The 22048-nt window shown below is 40.0% G+C and overlaps 1 protein-coding gene across 20 annotated transcripts in view; it reads left to right on the top strand.

The window, feature by feature from the left end:
* The window catches only part of CAST (calpastatin), a 130528-nt gene that overhangs the window by 81746 nt on the left and 26734 nt on the right, over positions 1-22048 (top strand). For 15 of the 20 annotated variants that reach the window (XM_032626607.1, XM_032626615.1, XM_032626604.1 and 12 more), the window contains 15 exons: positions 717-758; positions 2155-2211; positions 2605-2718; positions 3671-3754; positions 8046-8114; positions 9516-9614; positions 11135-11215; positions 11866-11904; positions 12397-12489; positions 12635-12724; positions 14019-14120; positions 17413-17496; positions 18774-18821; positions 19984-20079; positions 21754-21849. In XM_032626607.1, the coding sequence (XP_032482498.1) occupies positions 717-758; positions 2155-2211; positions 2605-2718; positions 3671-3754; positions 8046-8114; positions 9516-9614; positions 11135-11215; positions 11866-11904; positions 12397-12489; positions 12635-12724; positions 14019-14120; positions 17413-17496; positions 18774-18821; positions 19984-20079; positions 21754-21849 (1194 nt within the window). The remainder of the gene's footprint in view (positions 1-716; positions 759-2154; positions 2212-2604; positions 2719-3670; positions 3755-8045; positions 8115-9515; positions 9615-11134; positions 11216-11865; positions 11905-12396; positions 12490-12634; positions 12725-14018; positions 14121-17412; positions 17497-18773; positions 18822-19983; positions 20080-21753; positions 21850-22048) is intronic. The other 5 variants (XM_032626613.1, XM_032626620.1, XM_032626616.1 and 2 more) reach the window with 1 other exon arrangement.

The following is a 22048-nucleotide window of genomic DNA, read 5'->3' as shown; positions in this document are numbered from 1 at the left end:
TCTGTTTACTAATGGTCACTTCAGCTGCTTAACACGTGCTAATAATTTCAGTTCACAATCTTCTTCAACACTTTGACCCATCAAGGACTTCTGGTAGGCTTAGTTACCCATGGCTCACATTCTGGCACTAAAAATCAATTTCACTGCTTCCTGTGTTCTTGATACTGTCAGCCTCCCATTGTTTTACATCATCAGCTGAAACCTACGCCGAGTATTTCACTCATAAAGAGATAAACGATGTTAGTGGCTTTGAAGGATGAGGGTTTTTATTTTAGTTTGCTTATGTATTAGCTACCATGTTCATAGTAATAAATCTTTACATAATTTTAATACACACAGAAGTAAGATGCAAACTGCCATCTGAGTAGTAAGAGCAGACTATTAATTAGTGTGCTTAAGTGTTTATCTAAAGAGTTATAATTCCGGGAATTCCCTGGTGGTCGTGTGGTTAGGACTCCATGCTTCCACTGCAGGGGGCACGGATTTGACCCCTGATTGGGGAACTAAGATCCCACAAGCCACGTGGTGTGGCCAAATAAATAAATAAATAGAGTTACAGTTCCAAGAAAAGTATAATTTTAACTCATGAAGTTTATATTTATAAATACATAAAAATTATCTTTTTTAGCTTCCTTAGTTGAAGAAAATATATGATAAACTTTGTAAACTATGTTCATTTTTCCTTCCTTTCTTTTTCTTTCTTTTTCTGAATTTAGGCTGTAAAAACAGAACCTGAGAAGAAGTCACAATCAACTAAGGTAAATGATTTAAGTCAACTAGTGAATTATTTGGATTCTTTGCAACAATAATGAATAACTGGTTTCCTCTATTGATGCTACGAAATGGTAAAAAAAAATTTTGTCAGCTAATTAAATTAATTTTAGATTACCCTTTTGAACATGATTATATAGAGTGTATATAAAATAAGTATAACATTAAATCCATATATTGCTAAAATGAATAGTATTTTATAAGTCTACTTTAGAAGGCATTTTATTCAAATCTAGATTTTTGTTATAGCTGAAGTAATTTTAAAAAAAGCAACAGGAACAAAGGACAAGGGACAAAGGGTAATGAGTATTTGATTACTTTAATGATGAGACATCAAGAATAAAGGTGTCTATTGAACCCAACACCTAGATAACTTAAAGATGAGAGTCTCTCCTTAGACTAGGCCCTGGGTTTATCTTGATGGTCTTATTTCCATTGGTGGAACTACTTATCAGTTACTCAGGAGACAGCTCTGACTTTCCCTTGGGAACGGCTTCCCTTGCTTTCCTGACTCATGGCTGTCTAGTGAAAGCCAATTCCAGTCCATATGGAGATGACCCCAGGGTGTCTGCAGGCAGGGCAAATGTTTCTCTTCAATAAGGTGCTATACTTTATTTCTTTCAAGTACACTTGAGCAGTTACTCAGACCACAAGTTTTACTTTAGGGAAGCACAAAGATGATTTGGGCTGAAGTACTTCAAGTGCAGGCAAGGGTGGGGAGCGTGGTGGGCAGAGTCATCCGGGTGAAAGATGAAGCTTATATGATTTTGTGTAAGGCCTCTTGGTGGCCCCTGAGGATGGTACTTATATAGTCCCCTATAGAAGAATAATTCAGCAGCTGGTGGAAGTTGTCTTCTATTCCATATTTAAATGTTTTTGGTTACTCAATTGGGTTTCTAGTGATACCTGTCTTCTCTACTTGTAGCACAGAAAAAACCATATAAATCATTTAACTAAAAAAATACAGTGTTTATCTCCTATGAAAGGAGATTTTTTTGAAAATCAATTTTAATTTCTAAAGTAGGATCCCCTATCAACAAACTCAGTGGTCAAAGTGATCATTTGACATCTCTGTGGATGGACTTGCAGTTATCAAATGATCTACATGAGTTGTGAAAAACAGCCAATAATTTAGAGATACATAGCTATTTGAAAAATCATTCTAGATGAAATACTACATTTTTCATTATTTTTCTGATAATTATCATTATCAGACTGTTGGTAGGATTATTATCAACCAGACAGCAACATCTACTTCTCTAACTGGGCCTTTCCTAAGAGAGGCAGAATGGTCTAATTGGGATTTTTGGTTTTGAGCTTATTTGGAAATATAAAAACAATGTACTCTGATGTAATTGAGATTTTATCGTTTGAAATTGACAGCCATCTGTGGTTCATGAGAAAAAAACCCAAGATGTAAAGCCAAAGGAACACACAGAGGTAAATAATCATCATTAGGACTTGATATCATAAGGGGAAACCTTTTTTTCTTTGTTTTTCTTTGTTTTTGGGTGAAGGATAAAATTCTGAACTCTCATCATTCAAGTCCTACTGAGCATGGCTGGTATTTGTTTTTCCACTAGAATGACACCACCATGTGGCATTAGCAGGATTTGCAATTTGCTCAGGTGATTCTTGCTGAATTGGGGAGGAAGGATTTGCATTGTTTCAAATTCTGTACTCAAAGTGAAATTTTGTCACATATTATTCTAATTTAAATTCGCACAATAAAAAATTGCATAAAACACAGTTGTTATGAATACTTTCTATTCCATAGAGAAAAGTAGCAATATTTATCATATTGTTAACATTGTGGTGGGGGGGTGTTTTCAGCCAAAAAGCCTACCCAGGCACTCATCAGATACGGGAAGCAAGCATACTTATAATGAAAAAGCAGTTTCCAGATCAAGTGAGCAGCCAACATCAGAGAAATCAACAATACCAAAGGTAAATGAAGCAGACTGATAGGAAAACACTAATGTCAACTAGGGAATTGACAGGTCCTCTACCTACATTGATGCGTGTAGGTGAATCTACAGAGCTACGCCGAATATATCTTGTATTGTAAAGATTTGTTGCTCTCGTTTTGCTGGTGTTGCAAATAACCTTGTGGAAACTTGGGACTAAGTAAGGCCTGAGAAGGGCATCAGATAGGTCTGGGGGATGTTCCATCGTGCCTTCTCCACCGTGTTGTGACGTTGAGGCAGCCGACTCTGGTGTCTCACAGGTGGGAAGCTTGGGATTGAGGCTGCCTCCTGGACCCCTCTCCTCGTGGGCTGTGGGAACTCAGATGCCCTGCGAGATCTGCTCTTTACCTGGAAGTCTTAGAGTTTTTAGGGTCTTGTTGTAGGAGAGATCAACTTACAGAGCCAAAAGTCAGACATATATTCCGTATTTCCAGAATACAACTATTCAACTGCTAGAAGAATAAACATCTATGAGAACTTTTTCATTGAGAGCTCTTGGAAGATAGGAAATAGGCCTGCTTAACAATATACCTTATATCAGAGACTGCAAATTTGTGGCCCACCAATTGCAGCCACTTGTGTATTTTATTTGGCTTACAGTAATCAAAATGATCTTTAATTAGCTGCCAACAAATAAAGTCAGAATACTTCACATAAAATGCAAATTTCTAGCTTCTCTTGAAAAATTGGAATATCTGGCAACAGTAGGCTCACATGGCAACAATTGACTAGAGGCCTTACAACCTTGTATGTGCCCACATAGCCCACTTCGCCTATGTGCCCAGCATTGCATCATATGCAGTAGAAGCTAGTGACCATTTCCCTACAAGATGTCTGCTAGGGGAAACTGGCTCCTTAGTGACATTTGAAATGTATGATCTTGAAAATTGTCATTCAGAGATACTTAGTTCTGTCAATCTTTTATCCTTTAGACTAAGTCACAGGACACAATTTCCAGTGGTGGAAAAAGTGCTGTTACTGGCATAGCTGCAGCATCTGGCAAACCAGTTGACAAGGTGAGCACACATAAAAGATGTAACATGAACAGGGGCCTCAATGCTTATCAGGTCTCTTTTATGAGAAACATATGCTCAGCGAAGACCCATTCTACCTGGCTGGCTCTGTTTAACCATTCAGTGTTCCAGTGCTGTCACAGTCAAATAACCTGTCGTTTGCTAAAACTGAACACTTCATATGTGAAATTTTATGAAGAAGAGCATGCATCTGAAGGATAGAGAGAGAGCAAGACACCAAAAAGACACTATTTATTGAATGAATGATTTTAAAATTCATGCATTCAATAAATAGTTACTATTCAGTGGAATATTACTCAGCCATAAAAAGAAACGAGATTGAGTTATTTGTAGTGAGGTGGATGTACCTAGAGTCTGCCATACAGAGTGAAGTAAGTCAGAAAGAGAAAAACAAATACCATATGCTAACACATATATATGGAATCTAAAAAAAAAAAAAAAAACAATGGTACTGATGAACCTAGTGGCAGGGCAGGAATAAAAACGTAGACATAGAGAAGGGACTTGAGGACGTGGGGAGGGGGAAGCTGGGATGAAGTGAGAGTAGCAGCGACATACATACACTACCAAATATAAAATAGTTAGCTAGTGGGAAGCAGCCGCTTAGCACAGGGAGATCAGCTTGGTGCTTTACGATGACCTAGAGGGGTGCGATAGGGAGGGTGGGAGGGAAGATCAAGAGGGAGGGGATATGGGGACATACGTATGCATATGGCTGATTCACTTTGGTGTACAACAGAAACTAACACAGTATTGTGAAGCGATTATACGCCAATAAAGATCTATAAAAAAAATTTTTTTAGACCCCATAAATAAATAAATAAATAAATAGTTACTAAGTGCCATGCCATGTATAAGGCCTCATCAATACCAAGGAAATTAAAATGTGAGTTGACTCAGATCCTGCCTTCAAGATTTATGGCTTTGAAATAAAGCACATAAAATTGCCATGAGCATTTGAATAAGCATTACTCTCAGATTTTAATATGAACACTGCCATCTTGAAATGAGTAAATTATGTGCAGTCATGACACCTACATGGATTGATATGGGAGGTTTTCAAAGGAGCATCACAAGCCCTCTCAGGAGAGAGTATATGTGCCCCACTGGCAAATTAGGGGCACCTTCCTTAGATCCTTTGGAGAGACTAGCTTGGGAATGTAAGACAAGAAGTAGTCTACCTTTTCTACCCATAGGAATACAGAGTTAGCAATCAGAGTTAGTAATCAGTTTGGAAGCCATATCGTCCTAGAAATGCTAGGACGTATTTCTCTTAAAGCCACAAGTAACTAACTGAAGCAACAGTAAGATGGAAATGAAAGCAGAAAAAAAGCAATACGTGTTTATCTATTTTCCCGCTTCTCAAAATGGGAACAGTTATCCCTCTGCAGGCTAAGTAAAGTAAGGAAAGTCATAGGATAAAAGTATGGCCCATCTCCCTGAAACATCAGTTTTTCTTAGATTTCAAAAAAGAAAAGGCACATTATTTTTCTCCAAACTAATGCAGAAAGCATGTGGCATGATGGCAAAATTTACATGAACTTTTAAATGAAAATACTCAACTTAAAATAAAAAATGTTTTATTTTTTCCAGCAGACCCCTTGTATATACCTTGAGATCCCTACCCCCATCCTGGGGATACACTTCACTCTCTTGTGTTGATGAGGGTTAACTAGATGCCATGGTTTGGAAAATGGATAAATTTAAGACAGAGGCTTAGATCTCTTAGAATAGGTTTAAAATGTAATTTGAACCTATTCTGAGAGATTTGTAAATGTAATTTTGTAACCTATTTGTAAATGTATTTTTCAAATTTTGATAATTTGAAAATTTATGCCACACATCATCTAGCCAGGGTTATCAGTAAAATCTAAGCAATAAAATTAGGCAAGGTTTATACGGAATTCTGCTGTGCATTGACTTGTGCTACGACTTGTGGCAAATCATTTCACTTTTCTTTGCCTCTGATTTGTCTCCCAGAAAACGAGATTGGTCAGATCTGCTTTTTCTTTTTTAGTCCATACCATGTGTAAAGCACTGTGGACTGTGGTCTGACTCTGCAGGACACTGAGCTGCAGGCTGACCCCTCTAGGGGTGGGATAAAACTATGTACCCAGGACTGCATTCAAGGCAGGTTAAGACAAGTCCCCACAGGGAGCTGTTTGAGGAGAGAGGGGGTCTGTCTGATTCGGGGGAATCCTTGGGGACTCTGAGTAGATCCAGTTTAAGTTTGGCATGAAAGGATAGCTAGGATTGCAGGCTTGCAAACATAACAAGGGAGAAAAATATAAAATGTGATCTGGGTACAAAGTGCATTATGGTGTGGGTGAAGCACAGGAGAGGTAAGTGGGACTGTAAGACCAGAAAGACAGGTCGAGGCGCTGCTGTGGAGAATGTAGAGGTGTGTTAATCCATGTGGTAGTGATACAACGGGCAGCAGGTAAGCATTGAAGATTAGAGAACAGATGGAGAGATGCGATTAAAACCAAGCGATTAAAACCGAAGAATTAAGCGACCGCAGTGGCTGGGATGAGACGGAATAAGAGATCTTAAGGTGGGAGGCTGGTCAGGGGCTGTTTCAGTCATCCTGGGGAGTCCAAAGTCAACCTAAATTAGAACTGGGATGGAATAAGTGAGCGGGGAGCAATGCAGGAGGCGTTGCAGAGGTAAAACTTTCAGGTTTTAGGAAATGAGTGTCTGCAGTGTGCAAAGGTGAAATAAGATCTCAGATAACCTGGGGCTTCAGCGTCTCAGTGAACCAGGTTGCTAACCCTAAGGTGAGGCAAGGGAGGCACCCACGGCCAGGTTTGTGCCAGTGCAGGGGCAGCACCTGCAGGAGTGAGCACCTCTTAAGTGAGCCCGGTCCTGATTGTCACTGACAGGTGGACAGAGGTCAGAAGGAGAACTGCTGGAGACAGAAAAGTGATACCTGCTTTTAGACAGGTTGAATTGAAATGTCTGAGGTGCCCCAAGAGAGAGGCGATTAGCACATTGTTTTGGAGTCCAGGTGAATGGAAAGGGAGAAGCAGGGAGAGAGGGGAGAGTGAAACTGAATGAACATCTGCATGAGGTTGTGGTTCAATCAAGGAGCTGGATTCAATTGCCAGGACTCAGGCTCACCCTGATGCTCCCCACGGTCTCTTTAATATAACAAGTACAGCAATCACTTATTTAGTACTTATTTATATATCTAGTACTTACGAGTACTTAGCGTGTGCACAACTACTGGCTTTCATACTTTAATAGATGAATTAGTTTAATCCTCACAACCCCCTGCAGTAGGTGCAGTCACTGTCCTGGTCTCATACATGAGGGTACAGAGGTTCAGGAGGAGACGTGACCTGCCTGAAGCCTCCTGCAGCCAGTGCGTGTGGGCTGGTGTGCAAACCCAGACTGTCGGAGCCTGTGCTCTCCACCTCCAAGCTCTGCTGCCCGGATTTCAGAGACCTTCACAGAAGACAATTCCCTGTTGTCTTAAACCCAGCGACTTCACAATTTCGTTCCTGCCTGGCCCTGAAAGCATTTGGCCCCTGACCGTAGAGAATGATTGCCTAGGACCACCAGTACAGGCAGAAACATGTGTGTGGCAGGGGGCAAAGCAGGAGAGATGCCAGAGGTGGCAGAGATGCCAGCACAAAACGGGGATGGTGCTGTGAGAGATGAGAGTCGGGAGAGGGGTGCTCACCAGAGTAACTCAGAGAAGATGATGTCTGGGTAAGGGCATGGGAACTGCAGATTGGAAAGTTATTGACAATCATTGATGGAACAACTGAAGCTGTGGTGGGAAGGACATTGATTTTAGGGAGATGAAAGAAAGAATGAGCGATGAGATACCAAAGCAAGGCAGGGTGGAGGTCTTGATGTGACCGAGAGAACAACATCTAGACATAATGGCTGCTTGTAATAAGAAGGAATTCATGGGTTTTGCAGAGATTAGCTGTGGGCTCTGGGAGAGGCAACCAAGAGCAGTGAAGAAAGAGAAGGGCAGTCCTGGGTTCAGATCTTAGTGCTGTCCTTTACTGTGTGACCTGGGAAGTTACTCAACCTCTCTGAGCCTTGCTTGTCACATCTCTAAGTGAGATTAATATTATCAATATTAATATTATTTATGCTTTTCTGAAAAAGGATATAACACATAAAGTGTCTGGCACAGAGCAGATGTTTAGTATATGATCCATGTTATGTTATAATGTATTCATTTTAAAGTCTGTAATATTATTGAATTTTATAAAGATATATGAGGAGTTTTTCTTTCTTTCTAAACCCCCACCAGAATAAAGAAAGTAAATCATTAATGTCAGCCGTACCAGTTGAATCCAAACCAAGTGAACCCTCTGGAAAGGTATGAAGATAGCAGTGCCTTTTTACATATTTATTCATAGTCTCTGTGTCTATTGTGATCTGATTTCTTGAGGGTAAACAATATGAGGTGAGGGTAACTTAAAGGACCTTTTTAATGAATTATTGTTTGAAGCTAATATGACTGGGTTGAAAGTGGGATTTTCTCATGTATGTTTGTAACATTTTACATTCTAACCCTGTGTTCTGGAAACTCCAGTTATGTCTCATGGAGTTTACATTCCAGTTTCCCTCCTGCAAATGCACCTTCTTTAACCAGAGGTATCACTAAAGAATGCCAGGCACTTCTTCATTCTGAAATTCCCAATTGAATCAGTCTAAAGCTAACAGGCCTCACATTCTATTACACAATCAGGTGAGTTCCTAAAGTTGTAGTGGAAATATGGTAGTTGCAAAAAAAAAATGTAAACAATCTTTTTTTTTTTTTTTGCGGTACGCGGGCCTCTCACCGCTGTGGTCTCTCCTGTTGCGGAGCACAGGCTCCGGACGCGCAGGCGCAGCGGCCATGGCTCACGGGCCCAGCCGCTCCGCGACATGTGGGATCCTCCCGGACCGGGGCACGAACCCGCATCCCCCGCATCGGCAGGCAGACTCCCAACCACTGCGCCACCAGGGAAGCCCAAACAATCATTTTTAAGCTGAGTTAAATAGTAAAGGGTCTTTCCTCAAATTGTTTTCCCCTTCAAATGTAGCTTATTCTTCACAATGAATCATTCTTAACCTCAGAAACAGGATGGAGGCACTCTTTCATTCATTATACTGAGTTAAGCCCATATTGACAGAACAAACTGTCACTTCTTGTAAATTTAACGTCTCTTTCAGGGAATTTCTATTTGTAAGCATCTTCAGACAAGCAAGTGAACAAAAAGCCACAAATGAATAAAAGAACACAGGGCAATCCATTTTTGAAATATATTTTATTTGGAAGAGGTGGAAATGATTGATAAGCAAAAATACTAAGCATTTTCTCTCTTGCATATAGCAACATGATCATAATTCTCTGTAGTTTGTTTCATTTTTTCTTTAAACTATCAGTACAGTGGTCTGGCAGTTGTAATGAACCATACACTTGTCCATGTAGTTCATGCCTTTAGACTTATTGAAATTGTGGTTCTTAACCTGAATGTGGCTTTCTATCTTGAGAACCTAGAATCTGTAGGTTGGAACCTAGAACCTAGGTTCCTAGAACCTAGAACCTAGAACCTGCCAACCTAGAATCTGGGACTTTAAATAATAAATTCTATTACAGACGAGATTTTAACCACTTAAGAACTTTTGGTGTTTGGTATTTTTCTACACAGAATTTTTTTTTCGGTAGTTAAAAAATCAAAATGAAATATGTGTAACAAATAACATTTACATATCCGCTCTTTTTGTTTTCCAGTTAGGCATGGATGCTGCTTTGGATGACTTAATAGACACTTTAGGAGAACCTGAAGAAACTAAAGAAGATAATACAACATATACTGGACCTGAAGTTTTGGTAAGTGATCTTGATGTCAATAAAGATTCATACTTAATGAGTAGGAGAGCTAGTAGGTCATGGTCATGATGCACAAAAGAATATATAGTGTTGTGTCACTTGGAGAGAAACAGTATGCTGTCAGTATCAGTAATAGCAACTGAAAATTAGTGTTGTGGATGGAAACTGTCCTAAGGTGGCTATGCGATTCCGTTGATGAGCAAATACTGATTGGTTGTCTCTGCTGAGACTGCAGCTGGGATATAGTCTGTTGGATCACAGAGACTTATTTTCTTTCTTCGAGGCTTAAGTCCAGTGGCCTTCGACTTATTTTAGTTTCCAGATATTTCCCATCCTATCACTTGAACTTATCTTGATTTCTAGATATTTTCTATCCTCAGTTCATCTCTATTCCTGATTCATGAAAAGCAAGAAAGTTATGTTCCTTGGCATTAATAAAAGACATTCCATAGACTGTACGAAAATATTGCAACAGTCATAACAAAGGATTTGTTTCTAGAATTTATGAAGATTTTTTAAAACTGAGAAAAAGACAACCCAATAGAAAATTAGGAGAAAATTTGGCCAGTAGACACATGAAAGTCTCCCTAGTAATTAGGAAAATGGTACTAAAACACAGAGAGATAGCACTTCATACTCATCTGATTGGCAGAAGTATAAAAGTCTGACAACTGGCCCAGAGCCTGTGGATGTCACATGAAGATGTGCACACCCTCTAACCAGCAATCCCACGTCTAGAGAGACTTGCTGAAGGGAGCCTTGCCCAGGTGTATAAGGAGTTCTAAGAACAGGTGAAACATTTGGAAATGATTTTGTTCAACAGGAGACAAGATGATATAGTGGAACACTCTATAGTGGTTAAAATGGCTTATTCATGTATCAATATGGATAACATTACAAAAATATAACTTTGAATTAAAATAGTACATTACCAAATGACATAAGAATTTGATACCATTTATATAACACTTGAAAATAGGCAAAGTAATGGTGTATATTGATTATGGGTATCTACATGTGGAATAATTGTTTTAAAATATACTCAACTTTACATTGATGGATGTGATAAAGTTCAGGATGATGGCTATCTCTGGAAAACAAGGAAGAGGGATTGGATTGGAGAGTGCTAAAAAAGAAACATCACTCTGATTTTTTTCTTATTACGTACGAAATAACTAGATCTGTTGAGTTATATAGAAATTCACTGTTATCAACTGCTCTTTTGTAGGTATAGAAATATTAGATAATGAAAAATATTTTTAAATAGAATGCATTTTATATATGAATGAAATTTAATATAGTGGTTTGAATATTTTATAGCATTACTAATGGGTTAAGCCAATTAAATATGGGCAAGTATTTGTGGAAACTTAGAATTCAGAGTTGTGTAAAATATTGGCTTCTAAATGATTTATATTTACTCAATAGTTCCATAAATTAAGAATGCAATAGTACTTTGGTTTAAGAATATGTGTATAACATTCTCAGCTAATATCCTTATGTGTACGGTTTTCTTCTAGGATCTGATGAGTTCTACTTTCATAGAGGAATTGGGTAAAAGAGAAGTCACACTTCCTCCAAAATATAGGGAACTTTTAAATGTAAGTTAAACAATCATTTACTTATACTTTATTGTTTCTTTTTTGGAATTATAATTTTTATCACATTAATATATCCAGTTTTTTTAACTTAGATAATATAATGGGCGTGCAAAATTGTCATTACTCTGAAGCTCACTGTATTACTTTGGTAGGGCTGCCATATCAGAGTATCACAGACTGTATGGCTTAAACAGCAGAAACTTACTGTCTCACAATTCTGGGGGCTAGAAGACTGGAATCAAGATGTGGGCAGGGTTGGCTCCTTCTGAAGGCTGTGAGAGGAAGATCTGTCTCAGGCCTCTCTCCTTGGTCTATAGATACCTACATGTGGAGTAATTCCACATCTTCTATGTGTACATATCTGCATGTTGTCTTTTCTCTACGTGGATCTCTGGGTCATTTCCCCCTTTTATAGGAACACTGGTCCTATTGAATTAGGGCCCTTTTTAATGTTCTCATTTAACCTTAATTACCTCTTTAAAGGCCCTGTCTTCAAATACAGTCATTCTGAGGTTCTAGGGGATAGGACTTCAGCATATGAATTTTGGGAGGACACAACTCAGCCCATAGTATTCACTGAGCTATGAATTTTGCCAATTGTAAGGATTAATTTTGCCTTCTCAGCATCATCAAATTAATATTTGTTTCAGAAAAAAGAAGGAATCACAGGGCCTCCTCCAGACTCTTCGGTGAGTTCACATAACTGTCTTCTAATATCAGATTTAACACTTTTTATATCTTTGGTTGGGGGGGATAGAGTTATCAATTCTATATTTTGGGATTATGACTATATTAATCTCTAAATCAGATGAAGTTTCCATCTGTTCAGAGAACGGGGGTGGGCCTGGGGGTTGTTTCAATGCGTGTTTATTTCCTAAGTAGTTTTTTTGAGGGAAAGAAGAATGGGGACAAGAAAGTTTTAGGATAAATTAAATGTTAATAAAAATAGGATGAGGATATCCTAACATGTAATACGTTGAGAAGAGAGAAACAGGAAAATAATATTTATTGAGCATCCAGTTTCCTCCCAAACGTAGGCTTTCATCTGAGTTATTTTGTTGATCATCTCATTTGGTAGTCAAGGAATTGCAAAAGTACATTCTTCGTTTGCTGGGTTTATAATCTGATCTGTCACTTGAATGATTCCTGCGTGTGACCCGTCGTGCCGCCCGTTTCTTTAGAAACCCCTGGGGCCCGATGATGCCATAGATGCCTTGTCATCAGACTTCACCTGCAGTTCTCCTACGGCTGATGGGAAGAAAACCAAGAAAGAGGTATTGTTTTTAATGTAATGAGGGAAACTTGTTAGAAACCATCTCATACTTTAAGACAACAACAACCTTTTAGTTCTGGTTATTACGATTTGGTTAATACGTTTCCTTCTTCTGTAAGTCAAATCTTTTGTATTTTGTTTTTCAGAAGTCTACAGGAGAGGTTTTAAAAGCTCAGTCAGCTGAAGTAATCAAAAGCACTGCTCCACCCAAGGAGAAAAAAAGAAAGGTGGAAGAGGTATAAAAAAATTACTTCTTTAAAATTAAGCATGGTCCTCCTGACAGCAGTTGCTTTCCGGAGGCTCATCAGGCTGATTGGGAAGAACCCCAATAGTGCATCCCACCTACTGAGCAGCTTTGCTCCCTCGGGCCTGTGTAGAATAGTGAAACCAGTCAGGGTTATATTGGTCATCTCCAGGCAGGCCTGCTCTGTTTCTACAAATGCTTAGGGGTGATTTCAGCACACTTGCCTTGGTTGTGGAATAAGATTATCTCACCAACACACTACACAGAAGAGCAGGATCCCAGAGGAACTGCACTCTTGGGACATCAAATCTTCAACTTGATTTTCTAAAGGAGTTTGAGTCCTGTGAATCACTAGGGGGATGTTGTTATAGCTGCTTCTCTCCACCTTAACCACAGTTGACTATAACTTAATCCTTGTGAATCCTGAAAGGTGGCACTGCAGCCCTGGGCTGGATGAGAAAACATGCCCCATCTGCAGATGGTCCAGATAATCCAACGAGCCGTTTCTTTTTTTTTTTTTTTTTTCCGGTACGCGGGCCTCTCGCTGTTGTGGCCTCTCCTGTTGCGGAGCACAGGCTCCGGACGCACAGGCTCAGCGGCCATGGCTCACGGGCGCAGCCGCTCCACGGCATGTGGGATCTTCCCAGACCGGGGCACGAACCCGTGTCCCCTGCATCGGCAGGTGGACTCTCAACCACTGCGCCACCAGGGAAGCCCCAGGGAGCCGTTTCTGTTGCTGCTGCTCTGCCCCTCGCTCCTGGGGTGGGCGGTTTATTTTTATCTGGCTTGAGGAGCAGCGAGAGCACCACACCCCTGGGAGTGGGAGTTCCTACAGCCATCAGCCACTTCAGGGCCCCCTGCTTCCTGGGCTTAGCCGTCGTGCTGAAGGACAGGGTTGTCAGAAGTCATTTTTAGAGACATTTTTAGAAAAAGAAAAGCAGGATAGTGAAAGGTTACTTCCTGCAGCTTTTGATATGAGTATTTTATAATATAATTATTATTAGTTACACTTCTAGCTTGCTAAGTGAGAGGTGAAGTGTACCTCTGAGAGCACTGTTACTGTAGAAACGAGTCCTAAGCCCCAGTTTTCACTCACTGGTAAGTTCTTCTTTCTTTCTCTCTCTTTTACTAGGTTTTAAATAAAATTGCCTTCCTAGAGTCCTTCCCCAATCCACAACTTATTCTTAGAGTTTTAAAATTTTGAATTTCACAAAGAAATGGGTGGATTGTTTAGGTTGAGGAGATGTTCTCTTTTTAATGTACAGAATTTTTTTTTCCCCTCACAGGACACAATGAGTGATCAGGCACTCGAGGCTCTGTCAGCTTCGCTGGGCAGCCGGAAGCCAGAACCTGAGCTCGACCTCAGCTCCATTAAGGAAGTCAATGAGGTACTGACCTTGGAGTTCACATACAAAACCTGTTAGTCTTCAGGTTACAAGGTTACAAAGCTAATGCATTACACATGTTTAGAATTCTTGTACCATTTTTATTTTCTTAGAGATTTTAAATGAACTGTTCTTTGTCCTGCCTTACTTTCAGGGTCTGGCTAATTCAGATATTTATTGCTGGGGAGTTAGCAACCAAAAAGGATATTTCAGTGTTTGTCTTGTTAACCATCTAGAATTTTAATACTTAAAATGAACACTAATCTTCTTTGCCAATTCTCAGACGACACCTGACTAAACAAGATAACAACGAAGGCAGTGGCCTGGTGACAAATAGTTTTGTCCGCTCTCATGGAAATTGGACATTTGTATTTTCAAAAGGTTCCAGGTGCTTCTCTTTATAAGGAGAGAGGGAGATGGTTGCAGATGGGGTGGGAGATCCTTTTTATAACTATGGGGGAAAATGTTGAAAACTTGTCCCAAATTAGAATAAAATCAAGCAACAATGACTTTATAACTGGATTTGCTGCGTGTTTAGAGTGTGCTGCTGGGGAGAGTTTACCCCACCACATGCCAAGACCTTAACAAGCCTTACGAGCCCAAGCAAGCTTGTATTTGGCAGAAGAGAGTGTTCATATTAAATTTCAATTTTTAAAGGATTGTTGAACTGAGTCCTCTGGGGGAAAAGAGGAGGGAAGGCATAGAGCCGCCCTGTGGGCATCCTTGGCCAGGCAGTGTGGTGGTGGTGGGGACCCTCAGGGGCGCCAGCCTGTCAGCTCAGGGTGGGAGCTGGCACTTGTCGCTGTCACAACGCTGCTGCCTCCGCTGTCACTTCCTGTTCTGAGTCACCGGGGAAGGTGAGTCTCGCTGACTCCCAGCAACGCCCCCTGAGTCTGGGACTGCCCTGGTCTGAAATGGGCCAGTTTCTATCTTCGACTTTCTCTGAGGTCTTGCCGGGCGCAGTGTGGCACGACAGGCTTTGCGAAGGCGAACACAAGGGAGCAGGGGAAGCAGTCCTTGTCCTCCAGGACCAAGTAATGTATTGGGAGAAAGGGAAACTTTGATGACAACATAGTGCGAGGTGCACAGTGTCTCAAGGAAAGGGTGGTCCTGGCAGGACCCTGGCGGTCCACCATCGAGGGCTGCATGGCAGCCAGCCAATGGCACATCTGCCTCAGGCTGTTTACAGATGGTTAAGGTGATTTAAGAAGATGATAATTTGGGGGCAGAAAGTATAAACATAATCCCAGGATGAAAAGACTTTTAGAGTGACTAAAATCAGTTAGGTAGATGTAAAAAAGTTACGTAAAAATAAGTTTTAAACAGTTTGGGTTTAGGGATGCATATAAATGTATTAAATTTCCTCTAGAAAGTTAGCAAACTCCTAAAATTTGAACAAAAAGGACTATTCTACTCTTAACACTAGTTTTCCTTTTTAATTGTGTACAAAGTGTAAAGATTCTCCAATCCTCTGGATTCTTAAGTTGAATTTTTAGCACCTGATGGTGAATTCACTACTTCCTGGGTAGTCCGCTGTGATAAGGCTCATAAAGGTCGATATGCGATAGGAGTCCACGGCCACTCCAGCACGTTCCGCACCAGGTGATGCTTCAGAGAAGAGGTCCATGCCTACTTGTCATTCTCATAATGTATCATAATGCATGTATTCTGTAGTGATACCTCATTATTAATCTCCCCTATTTCTAGTGTAGTTACCTAGTCTGGAACTATTTCCATTCAGGGGATGTTTGTTTTCACCTCCTACTGGATACAAACCCACAATGCCGTCATTTAAAGAATATAAAGATCAAAGAATAGAAAGGATCTAGCTGTGCCTGTGACTCACTATTCACGAGCCTAAGTGGAGGGGACAGTCCTATACAGGTGATTCTTTCATGAGGACTGTTTTACAGCCAATGACCTCACAAATCCCTGAACTGGGGAGTACCACTATATAACAGGACTTACTTCATATCCTGAAGTAGAATGTAACGGGAAATACTTTTTAAAAAATCCTTTCATCCCAGTTATTATTCTATAGAAGAATACAACTGTAATTCCAAAGCCTAGAAAAGTACCTGGCTTATTAAAAGTGCTCATTAAATATTTTAAAATGAATCAACTAACTAAGCACTCAATGGAGAACCACAATCTTAGGCTGAGATGTAGATGGGAGCAAAAGGCTGAGCTAGAATCAGCTAAATACACACGCCACCCACCGCCCCCCCCAGCACACACACTTTTGTGCCCAGGAGCTCCTTGATTTGTGATTTAAATCCGTACCTTGATACAGGTACAAATTATTACATATCATGGAACTTTGCATTACCCACCAGGAGTTTAAAATCAAATGTTATATCCTAGAAGCCACTGATCTGCCATAGAACTGCACTTTTATTTGTAATGCATTTGGTTGTGCATGGTTCAATAATCCAGTGACATCTTGGTGTTACTGAAGGGAGTTCTTTTAAAAGCAGTAAAACCAGGGCCTCCCTGGTGGCGCAGTGGTTAAGAATCCTCCTGCCAATGCAGGGGACACGGGTTCAAGCCCTGGTCTGGGAAGATCCCACATGCCGTGGAGCAACTAAGCCCATGTGCCGCAACTACTGAGTGTGTACTCTAGAGCCCGTGCTCCGCAACAACAGAAGTCACTGCAATGAGAAGCCCACGCACCACAAAGAAGAGTAGCCCCCGCCCGCCACAACTAGAGAAAGCCCACACACAGCAATGAAGACCCAATGCAGCCAAAAATAAATAAATAAGTTTTTTTTTTTTTTTAAAAAGGGAAAACTAATTATCCTTGGATCAGCCAAGATTGTGATGGGATGCCTCTCCCCTTTCTGAACCGTGTTTAGCATTCATGAGAATTTGTTGTTTTCTCCCCCTTAGATAACTGCCTCTTTCAGTACGACAGGTGGAGGCTGTAAAATAATTGCAGCCAGCTTGTGCACTGTGCTTACCTTTCTTCAGAGGATATCTTATTTAATTTTCTCTGCTGATCCTTACAAGTCAGCAAGCTAGGTAAGGATTCTTAGTAGCCCCATTTTACAGCTCAAGAAACTGAGCCGAAGAAAGCCTAGGTGGCTTCCCAAGGTCATAGAGACAGGGCAGGGACACCTCCCCGGGATTCCTGGCTGTGTTGTTTTTTTGTCCGTCACCCTACACTGCCTTCCTCCTAACTGCTCACTGGGCACTTTAATCTGATTTGGTCTCCTCCACGACACCCATGGATAAAGTGATGTCTTATTTCACATGTATTATCGAAATGCTTATTTTTTTTCTCCACCTTCCTCAGGCAAAAGCCAAAGAAGAGAAACTAAAGAAGTGTGGTGAAGATGAGAGAACAGTCCCACCAGAGTATAGATTAAAACCAGCCACGGTACGTTGTTTGCCACGGTGCGTGACAGCAGCTCACTCCTCCTGCCTTCGCATCGCATTTTGTCCTGTCTGTCCCCATGATGCTTAAGGACGTGTCTGATATTAACTCTGAAGACCCTGAATGCTTTATTCTCTGTCTTCTACAGTTGGACCCTTTAAAAGAGGGTTTCCTAAGTAATGACCGTGTGGTCATTAAAATTCCCTCAAATTCAAGTGTTTCAGCTGTTAACCATGCTTGACATAGGTCCTTAACCTTAAAGCAGAGGAATAATTTGGGAATAATATTTCTCTAACTGCTATATGGATAAAAGCACATAGATCTTCTAAGTGGTAGATAAACATACAAAGATTAACCAGTATCCTCAGTGAAGATGGTTTTGTTATTGTTGGTTTCAGTTTGACGTGAGGATGATGGACTTATTCCTGTACTTAAATTTTAATTTATCTTTAAAATGATACACATAAACATATGGTAGAAAATAGCTACAATGCTCATATATGGAAAGTTTCTCATTTTTTAGAAACATTCTAAATTGTGAATTCTGAAAAACAAGTTTTATAGGAATGATATCTTACCTCTTCACCCTGGGTTGGAGAATTGAAGCTTTTTTCAGTCTTTCATTGATGTAGCTGCATCTTTTTAGCCAAAGAACATTTTTAAAAATTCTACTTCCTTATCCAAAAGATGAAAATTATTTTTCAGTAATTTTTAAATTTTATTTTTTTTATTTATTTATTTTTGGCTGCACTGGGTCTTCGTTGCCCTGCGCGGGTTTTCTCTAGGTGTGGCGAGCAGGGGCTACTCTTTGTTGCGGTGCACGGGTTTCCCATTGCGGTGGCTTCTCTTGTTGTGGAGCACGGGCTCTAGGCATGCAGGCTTCAGTAGTTGTGGCACGCGGGCTCAGTATTGTGGCCCACGGGCTTAGTTGCTCTGCAGCATGTGGGATCTTCCTGGACCAGGGCTTGAATTCCCCATGTCCCCTGCATTTTGGCAGGTGGGTTCTTAACCACTGTGCCACCAGGGAAGTCCCTTCAGTAACTTTTAAAGAAAAGTAATTGCATTATATTTTATAGCATTTGGTTTCTTGATTTTTACAGCTCAACTCCTTATTCTGATACTTTATAAAAACATTAATTTGAAACACAAACTCACTCAGATATATGGCAAAAAAGAAAACAATCTCCTCTCAAATCCTGGAATTTCTAAAACAAACTTAATGGGACAAGAAAGCAAAATTTTCTATTCATTTTAAATGTATTTTTAATTTCATTTTACAGGATAAAGATGGAAAACCACTCTTGCCAGATGTTGAAGAAAAACCCAAGGTTAGGAAATAAGTGTTTTTTGATACTTAGAAAACAATAGAACTGTAAGGTATAAACAGATAATTTTGACAGACCAGATCTCACTGTAGAGACTTGCATGCCAGCCTACTATTAAGGAGAGAAGAACTTTTGACAGCAACACCTGGCTTAGATCTCTGACTCTTTTTCACATATTTTAATGATTATTTATCTCATGAATTATTACTAAAATATTACAAATTTACAGGTGATGTTCGTTGGACATTAGGAGCGGATATCAAGAGGGCCCTTAAATTAGCTTGTTAGCACTTGGTTTGATCCTAATTACAGCATCAGGTGCTCTAATGGGTCTATGCTGCCTTTACTTAATTTGGTGTTCATCAGCATAGTTACCTATCATGATGATATTAAGCAACTACATTTATTAGTCACTTACTATGTGCCTGACACTACACTAAATGGTGTTGTGTGTTATCATTTTGAGTCCTCACTGAATGAGGAAGGCACTATTATTATTCCCATTTTACAGGTGAGGAAGTTGAGACACAGAAGGATTCTGTAAATAGCCCAAAGTCAAACAGCTAGGGAATAGCGAGGCTAGGACTCGAAACTGTCTATCCAACCCTGGGGCCCAGCTTCTGAGTTACATGCCATTCTGTCATAGATTAGAGCATGTGGAGATTTTGACTAATTACAGGAAATGAATAATACCACTTCACCTGAAGGAACTAGGGATAGCAGAACTTTCCTGCCAAAACTGCATGTAGTCATAGGGAAGGAGTATATGATCTATGTTTCCTCTGACTTATTCATAAGGAAAGTCGCTGGAAGTAGAAAAAACCATCACATAAGGAAAAACGATAAAGATCTTCATTGGAACAAACAGGCAATCTTATTTGAGCAAAATTACTCTGAAATTGAAGTATCAGGAAAACTTTTAACTAAATAAACCATTAACATGTTTGTGATACTGAGGTGTTTAGTATTCCTTATTTGTTGCATGACACTTACCTTACATTGATAAATGAAACATATACCCTGTATAAATTAACTTTTGGTTTTAGATCCTAAGATATGACATAATATGTGTTTACCAGAAAACCTTTTTCTCTATGAAAGCTTTTTTCTTTTATCAAAGTAAAAATAATTTTCTTCATATTATATAATATTTCTTATGTTACAGCCCCTGAGTGAATCAGAACTCATTGATGAACTTTCAGAAGATCTTGACCAATCTAAGTGTAAAGAAAAACAATCTAAGCCAACTGAAAAAACAGAAGTACGTTTCTAAAAATAAAAATCGCCAGTTTTTGTTGTTTTTTAATGTTTGTCTATAATCTTAAAAATGTGAGACCAAAACTTTTAACAGGAAGTGGCTGATAAAAAGGCCCATCTTGCCATCTTTTTTCACATGCAGTTTTCATCTTGCCTGTTTCTGGATGTGCTTTATTTTCCCGGGCTGACCCTCATATTCTTGCAGTTTAAGTCCTTTAGTTAATTATTCCTTCAGGAAGATATTCACACCCATGCTTTTCTTTCCATTCCTGCTTCTGTAACTGACCTAGTTAAAGTTGTCATCACTCGTCACCTCAAGATGGCAATGGCCTGTGTCTTTGGTCTCCTTCCAGCCCATCCCATATGTCCACCGGCATTTATTCTTTCTCAAGCATGTTTGTAGCCACAACATTCCCCTGCTCCAACCCTCAGGAGTTCCCATTCCCTACAAAAAAGTTCCTGCTCATGTATTTGGGCCCCCGCTTCCTTTCATGCCAAGATGTGTCCCCCTATCACTAAACTCAGATTGTAAGTACTTGTGTGTTTTCCAAGGCTTTTCTCATATGGTTCCTTCTGCATAGAATAACCTCTCCAAATTCTAGATCAACTAAAATCGTAGTCATCCCTTTAAGGCTCAGCTAAAATATGGCCTTTGTCTCCTGCATTTCCCTCCCCAAACCTTACCACCCTTCCAACTCTTGTTAAGCAGAATACAACACACCAGGGAGGTCTGTCATGCTTTCTTTATATATCCCTGTTGAGGCATGTTGCAAACAAGATTTTAGCTGCACTGGTCTTTACTTCTAACATTTATACATATTTTTAAATAGTAAATTCCTTGAAAGAAGAGCTCACGCCCTATTAATGGTCATCTGCTGAGCACCTTGCATACAGGATAGGCTTCCATAGATGTCTGGATTAAAAGCAATCTGTTTGAAATTTTACTCTTGTAACAAAATAGCACAGTGATTCTCAAACTTCAGTACACATCAGGATGACGTGGAGTGTTTGTTAAGGCACACATTACTGGGTCCCAAACCCAGAATTCCCGATTTAGTATGTTGAGGTGGGGACGAAGAATTTGGATTTCTAACAAGTTCCCTGGTAGCGCTGAGGCTGCTGATCCAGGGACCTCACTTTTAGAACCCCTGGGATAGTCTTGAACTACCTTGCATTTGTACGTAGCTATTTCCAATTTACAGGGTGCTCTTAGATATGTAAAAATGAGGTATTTAAATGAAATATTGTATTGCATTTATAATTGGTATTATTGTTACATATTATATGATGGCAAATAATATAAATAATAATAGTTGATAAAATTCACTGAGCTTACTGTGTTCCCAGGTACTATGCAAAGCACTCAGCCTGTTTTATCTCATTCAAGGCCCCTATCAACCCTTGGGATGTAGGTACTCTAATTGTCCTCATTTTGCACATGTGGAAACTGTATCAGAGAGGTTTAGTAACCTACCTAAGGGAAGAGGTGAAACCAAGGTGAAGTAATGGTAGCTGAAGAGTTTCAACATGCCTTGACTTATTTACTGCTCAAAATCCTTGGGCATTCAAGAAAGTCATGCTCACAGCATATGGTGTAGCAGACTGTATTGTTGGTCTATCATTGTTCAGTCTTAATAAATTTCTAAAAATTCGTCATTGTACCTGCTTCTTTCTGCAGGAGTCTCAGACTGCTGCCCCTACTCCTGTGGAAGCGGCCGTGCCTCGGACCTCCTTGTGTTGTGTGCAGTCAGCCCCGCCCCCATCAGCCTCGGAGGTGAGTGGTCCTCTGGGCACTGAGAAATGTCTTGAGAAAGTAATGTTCTTCCTCCCCTGCCCTTTCTGCTGTGTATTACCATCATATTACTTTATTCTAACAAAATAAAAATAAAATCTTAGATAGCTATATTATCCTCTGTTTAGGCTTCTGGGAGGAGCTAGAAACTCAGGCTAGATTTAAATTTTTAATTCAACTG

The sequence above is a fragment of the Phocoena sinus genome, chromosome 3 (assembly GCF_008692025.1).
Source record: "Phocoena sinus isolate mPhoSin1 chromosome 3, mPhoSin1.pri, whole genome shotgun sequence".
Classification (NCBI taxonomy): Eukaryota; Metazoa; Chordata; class Mammalia; order Artiodactyla; family Phocoenidae; genus Phocoena; species Phocoena sinus.
The sequence above is the reverse complement of the archived record's forward strand: the minus strand, read 5'-3'. Positions and strand labels throughout refer to the sequence as shown.